This window comes from Anopheles darlingi, chromosome 2, assembly GCF_943734745.1.
Source record: "Anopheles darlingi chromosome 2, idAnoDarlMG_H_01, whole genome shotgun sequence".
Taxonomy (NCBI): Eukaryota; Metazoa; Arthropoda; class Insecta; order Diptera; family Culicidae; genus Anopheles; species Anopheles darlingi.
In genome coordinates, this window is record NC_064874.1 from 10,514,582 (window position 1) to 10,521,771 (window position 7,190).

The 7,190-nt window shown below is 49.2% G+C and overlaps 1 protein-coding gene across 1 annotated transcript in view; it reads left to right on the forward strand.

Annotated features, from left to right (window-relative positions):
- The first annotated feature begins 276 nt into the window (after nucleotides 1-276).
- The window catches only part of LOC125949003 (protein tincar), a 34,358-nt gene continuing 27,444 nt past the window's right edge, over nucleotides 277-7,190 (forward strand). The window contains exons 1-2 of the mRNA XM_049675660.1: nucleotides 277-904; nucleotides 3,139-3,260. Of these exons, the coding sequence (XP_049531617.1) occupies nucleotides 297-904; nucleotides 3,139-3,260 (730 nt within the window). The 5' untranslated portion in view covers nucleotides 277-296. The remainder of the gene's footprint in view (nucleotides 905-3,138; nucleotides 3,261-7,190) is intronic.

Below are 7,190 nucleotides of genomic sequence, written 5' to 3' on the forward strand. Positions count from 1 at the left end.
CTACATTATTCATTTCTCGTGCACCACACACTGCACTCATCCACTCATACACGACGCGCTCGCCAAATCTAGTCTCTTGCTATGTCAAACACCGAAGAGAAACATCATTAGTTGTAAAACCATCGGTCGGAGGAGCAGCTCTGCTAGTATAGATTGACTTCACCCCTTCTCGACCTCAAGACCCACCTTCTGGTCTGCACACCTGCACTAGGTGTTTGAATTATTCCTGCCTTTTGAAATATTCAAAGAGGAAGCAAGACTTTCGCGAACGTGTCTGTGTGGTCGGCAGTAACAGGATGTCGATAACTGGATCGCTAGTAGGGTACGAGAACGGTGGCGACATTACGATGGTGTCGTCGAAGAAGAATCGATCGCTGCTCAACATTACCGCCACCTCGACCGCTTCGTCGAAGCAATGCCAGAGCCTTAACTCGAGCATCTCGCACAGCAGCGTCGTGCTGACGAGCAGTAACACCACGGCTACGGCGCAATATGTCGGAAACTCGGGGTCACTTCGACGACAAGTGACGGGCCTGGGTGATCCCTGTCCAGGGAAGCATAGGCGTCGCCGGCTGCACCTCAACACGCTCTGGTCCATCTGGTACGGCATACTGATAACGTTGCTGCAGGGCTACCTGATCGTCCAGGGTACACACCGGTACATCGGACTGTCGGCGCTGAGTTGGAAGTACGACAAACCGACGACGGAGCTGGACATACAGATCGTGTTCTGTGGGCTAGTGGTGTTGTTCCTGCCGCTGCTACTCGCCTCCGCACTGTTCCGCGTTGGCAATCTGGCCAATGATGGCATGAAGCTGGCGTCCGGTACGAAACTGTGGCCGGGCGCAGGATCCTCCACCGGACACGATGGTCTCGAAGAGGAAGCCTTCGAGGGAACGCTTCGGTAAGTTGAGACGGCTTATTAGCTGCAGTACACTTTGATGCGTTTACAAGGAATACGAACAAAGTCATGGTATTACAGTATAGTTCGATTCAAATTACTAGAGACTTTTCACGAACTTAACTAATCGCGAACTCCTCTGCCTAATTGCAAACGTGTCAAACTCAAACCCTAACTTCAACAACTAAAGCCAACGCTCCTAATCACCCAGTTCGGGGAAAGAGTTTAGCGAGACCACAAGAAATTCAAGCTTCCCGCAAGAGAGCGCCACATAATTGTATTTATGTTTGTCTTGTCAGACAATTATTTCTAGCTCTCGAACCATCCACAACCTAACAGTTAGTCTGCGCCAGGCGTAGCAATACTCATTATATTCTCATTACGCAATCGCGCTTTTTGCGCGCGCTTCCCGTACGAGTCTGCGTATAGTTTCGCGTCCTCAAGAAGACAAGACTTTGCCTTCGGAAAGTGCTGACGTGAGGCGGTTACTCTAGCCGCATCTTTGCGTCAGGGTATCGACATTGTTCCAGGAGCACGTCAACCTAATACCAACGGAAAGCCAACATCCCGAAGAATGGAAGATGCTGGATCAAGTTTTCCTCCCAACCCCCTTGCACAGCGAGCAGCTTCGCTACGCTCGATAGCTTTCGGTTGATAGGACGGTGGCGTGAAATGCGCACGTCGACGATGGCACAACTTTAATTAAAAACTACTCCACTAACGTCAGCTCCCGACCGGGAACGTGGCGCTCCGGTTGGGGTTTCGGTGATAGATTCGGTAGCGGACGAGCCATCCATCGAGCGCTATTCATCTAATCCTTCACGGCAAATTTCTAATCCCATTCTGAAGTAACAATCGCCCCTGAAGCAATTACCTCCTCGGTGGAAGGCTGTCGTTTCTCCGTGGAGCAATTTCGTTCCCACAACACTCTTCTTCCACGACGTTGCGTGTATTTGTGGTTATGGCAACAATCGGAGGAAGGCATTAGGATCACCAGCGTGGCGCTATTCAACCGCTCCGATGTGCAGCATCTGCTTTGGCTGATAAGCACAACTTATACCGCACCCGTTTGGCCAAATGCAAGACAGAATCGTGCTTTTGCACGCAGATTTGCGAACTTGCGAGAACTATAAATCTTATGCAAACCACGACCGCGGTGAGTGTGCAGCTGGCATTAAAAGATCGTCTTTTCGGTAAGCCAAAGCCACTCGAGGGGTGGCTTTTCTTCAATTCTATGCAACCCAATGGAGCACCTTAGTTGTGCTTTTGACAGCGAATGATTCGTGAATTAGGTCAAAGTTTGAAGCTTCTAGAAAATATTTCATAAATATTTTTCACATTTTCTAAGTTTTTACATCAGAATCCTTGCTCTCGGGAAGCCAACTTCATCCAGGCTTCACCGTTGTTGATGAGATCGGATAGCACCACCTACTTATAAGCATCAAAATAGCAAACACGCATTAGCTTCTGTTTGCACCAGATTGTCACTCATTTTCACTCGATCAATCTAATCTTTGCCCCCTTTAGGACACCTTACGACAGGCGATCACTGGCGTCCTGTAGCTCACAGTCGCTACGACCGGTCCTCTTCCGGTTAACGTCCATGAAGGGGGTCCTCCTGTTGAGCGCTATGCGGTTTGTGGCATAGCCCGGGAGCTATTTGATTTAAGTGGCTGCATTTGCCCGACCAGAACCTTTCCTTCATTGAGCGCTGGAAATTCATGGAAAGAACGTGCAAACGTGGCGTTGGTGCAGAAGCTTTATGCGGCAAACCGTCATCTGCTATTTGGATCTGCCTTGGAGTCATTCGATGCATCCGGCTGCTGGTATGCGACCGATGTAGTGAACCGTACGGACAACGTCCCTTTTTTGTGAGCTTAATGCTGGGTCATAAATCATTCGTTGCAGCAGCACCAGCGGGGCACGTCCGGCCTAGTTTCTCATAATTTAGAGTGAAATGTTGCGAATTTCAGGCTGCTAGAGGGCATTAAAGAACCGCTGAAACATCATAAATAATGTTATTAAATTCCTTATGATACATATCAACTAAACTACATGAAAGAAAAAAACCGGAAATACAGATGGCCGAGAAACTGTTAAAACATTGTAAATGAAATTGTGATAAGCGTAGGTCATATCGCTGCCCCGGATGCTACCAAATATTTAATGAAGGTTAAATGTCAGGCAACATTTTTTGCATAATTTTCGTTTCATGTTTCTCTTCCCCTCTTTTGCAGCTCGCTCTGGATCCACGGTGGGCCCACGTCCGCCTTCATACATATCATCACTGCAATCTGCCTGCTTTTGCCCCGACTCCTGTTGGAGGCGAAGGTAATCGAAAATGGACTCCTGCCGCGAGGTAATGTACCGTTTTCCATGAAAAAAATACACATATTTTGCATCCCTTTCATCGATATGAATGTTTTACGTATATGCGTACGTTGATCGCGACTGTTGTTGAGTGCGATTCAGAATCAATAGGTTCCATTTGGCCCTTGGTAAGCTCATTAATCGATGAGTAATTAACCGCTTGTCAAAGGAATTACTCGCGATATTGCGATTCATTGCGATTGTTCGTTTGATTATACCCGCGAGCACCGCATTCCGGTTTGACTTTTATGATTTCACATTGGTGCGCTGGAATAATTTTCATAAATTGAAGCCAGATGCTTCTGATGACCATCACATACCTTTACGGGGGTTTCGTTGCTTTTTCAGGCCAACTATGACGGTAACCACGGCAAACAACTAACACTAAAAATAACCAAAGAATGAACCCGCCGACTTTCCTGCAGTCCATTTCCTGGCGTAAAAGCCGCTTATTGCTCCCACAACCAACGGGAAAATGAAACGAATTTTCCCCCCGAAAAGCTTACCACCAACGTAAGCTGGTGCTTACTGAAGGAGAAACCGATGACAGTGCAGAGTGTCATTTGTGCAAAGCAGCCGGCAAACCGTACGCCGGTGCGCATCATGCCAAGAAACCTGTGCAAAGTCAAACCATATTTTCCATTCGCCTTCCCCGAGAAGCGAACATCATTACCGCGTTCTTTGCGCTCTTCTAGTTTCGCTGTTGCGTAGCAGCTCAAGTGATGTCTCGCATTGTAATCAGCAGCAGCTGCTACCGATAGCGTTCTGTTTAGTTTTGGAAAATGCTTCGGTCAACTTTGGACGAAAGATCAATAATATTAATCTGTTTTTTCGAAAAGCATTTTTCGAGTTTAGATTCAATGTCAATAAACAAGAAGGTCCCTCGTTATCACCGCCAGGCGCTTCGTGGTGGCCATTTTGCTCGCCGGGTATTCCGTGCATACCATTCGATAACTTTGAGAAACTGCTAGCCAGCAGTTGGTAGAAGTTCGTTTGTTCGACGTAACTTTACGACTCTTTTGCTAGCTACCTTTCTAGAGGTGTGGCCCCTCCCTGTCTAGGAGGTTACTCCTTCCAAGGCAAGGCTGCCAAAGTTTCTAATGGAAAAGTTAACTGAAATTAAAGATGATAATAAATAAGAATGAATTAATGTACCCTTTAAACGCAAACCCACTCTACACCCAGGTCCACAATTTGTGGAATCGTTGGGGACCGGTCGACCGTATCTAACCAACCCGGGATGTGCGCCTAAACCGACTCAAGCGGGAATGCACCAAAATGAATGGTTTACCGGGCGCTCGCACATCGTCACCGTTTACCGTGGAAAGTGGGGGTGCGTGAAAAGAGGGGTTGTTTGCTTTGGGTGTAGAATGTAATTTTCCAATTTGTTACGGATCCCACGGCTCGCTACTTAGCGCCCGTCTCCCGAGCTTTTGAAAACCGACGCCATCACCAAAGGATTCCCTCCTTTCAACATGACATTCCCGATGGGAAAACAAAAAGGAAGACGGTACACCCTACACGCTCGTATGTGTTCCTTCCTGTTTTACTACGTAAATAAGGAAATGGGTTCGGGAACGTGAGTCCCAAAGGATGCTTAAGCCGAATAGGATACTTCTGACGCGTTTACACTTCGCTTCCCGTCCTTCGGTTGATAATGTGGAACCTGTCATGGTTTATTATTTTAATAATTACATTTCCACATCCACGTCCCTAGTTAAGCCGCGGATTCATAAGCGTTCACCGGAACATTCCAGGTCGATGATGTGAAGTTAATTAAATGAAGCGCATCCCTTTAGAAAGACGCTCCGGTCCGTTTTGGATTATATTTTCGATTAATTGAATTATGGACCGACAAAGTGCAGCTAAAGTTACCTTTTGTGAATGGAATCTTTTGCACAACGCCCTAGTTTACTTCAATAGAAATGCTTCTATGTTCGTTTAACCTTCGCTGCCACTTTGTCCCCACTTCCTGTGAAGCTATATTGCATTATGTACTTACATCCGTACGCCGTGTCACCTTAAAACAATATCAAGTTGCACCTTCAGGCCCACTTACAGCCAACCGGTTGCATCGAATCCGTGCGTTGTCGAGCTTCCGGACCAGGTTGGGCCATGTCGGACACTAGCGTTGATACATGGACAGCGCGCCAGCACGACATACCAGGTCTCTCTGTCTATGTTTAGAACATATTGTTTGCAAATTAGTCTAATTGGATGTAAACTAACCGCAGGCTGGCGGTTTCGAGGAGTCCAAACACGCCGCCTCACACAACTACAAGTTCCTCCCCTTTGCTGGCCACGGAGCTGGGCAAGTTTATGCGTCTAGTATGTGTAGTCATGCTTGTGCTGCTTTCGTTTAAGCGGAATAGAATCGATTTTCTGCATTTTCACTGTCCAACGCTAATAGACTGCAACGTGGCTGCTGCTGTACTAAATTTCATCGAATGAAGCACTCAACATCTTACTCAACTACCGTGCAAAGAAGAGCAAAAGAAGTTGGTAGAAATTCTACGCCAAATGCCAAAGAGCTGGGCAAAACTTATCAGACGACTTGTGACTTCGAAACATCTTCAAGGGGGAAAGGACCACCGAGGGATCCGGAAACACCATCATCATGATTTAAAAATAAGTTCTGCACTGGCTCTCCTCCTATCTGCTCTCCGCGCGATAAAGTGTCCTTGCCAATGTCTTACGCCAATTGCGGCTTATCGGCCATCGGTATCGAAGGGAACGAAACGACAGCTAACATTTCTAGCCACTGCCCGTGTGTGTGTGAGAGCGAGATCTTCACCTTTCCAAGCTGCACTAATTTCGCTGCCGCGGCCTCCGGGAGACGGATTGTTGCCCCTTGGTTACCGCCAGATGAGCCTCTTAGATGGATGCTCATCCGTACGTCGCCAAGTGCGCCCTGTTCCGTGACCGCTTCCCTCACTTCCTCCTCCGTGGCTGTCGTCTCGAATCCCCAGAATTCCACCACCCTCTCCTGGGTCAACGCTCTGACAGTCGTCTCCTTGCCTAGAGACGCTTCCACCAACGACCGATAGGCGGGGGTGTCGACGGCAGGATCGTCACGCAGCTCGATCAGGACGTCCCCCTCGTGGGTCTGCCTGATCCTGACCGCGTCCTCGCCGAGGGCCTTCAGCTTCGGATCGGCCTTCACCTTCTTCACCAGGTCTGCGTATGAGAGCTTTTCAGTGACCCTCGCCAACAGAGCGTCTCCTCTTGCCTTCACAACCGGCTGCTTTCTTGTCGGCTCCTTCTGTTTGGCCTGCTCCGGTGGCTTCGGCCCTCTCCTCGGGCGAGCAGGCACCGTCTGCCATTCTCCCTCCACCTCCACCGCCTCGACCCTAGCTTCGGGTCCCCGGGGCTTTTTCATCTCCTCTTCTACACCCGGTGACTCCCGTTTCCTTTTCTCCTGTCGTGGCTTCGGCGTCGCAGCGTCAACAGCTTTCGCTGTCTTCGAAGCATCGGCAATTGCTTTCTCCACGGCCGCGACCCTCTCCTCGAGTAGCTTTTCCCGAGCAGCCGCCTCACTCAGAGCCTTTTCGGCTTTTGACACTCTCTCCACCAGCTGCTCATACTCCAGCGCCCCACGCGTTGCCAGTGCCTTTATTCTCAGGGACATGTCCTTGATCGGCGCATGAATGTTGTGTTTGGTCTTCACGAACTTGTAAAGCTCGGAAGCCAAATCCGCCGTTTCCCCAGTTGTGTACCGGGTCGGCGAACGCGAATCCGCCTTTCCTGCGCTGCTTGCGGCGCCTGGCGCGCTTGCGCTCTCGCTACACTGCTTGGGGGCTTGCCCGGCACCGCCCACAATATCACTACACTTCTCCGCTCGGGATTCTCCTGTCTCCGCTTGCAACACCACTTGCACGCAATCTTGCACGCGAGGTGCTGCAGAGCTTAGAGAAACGCT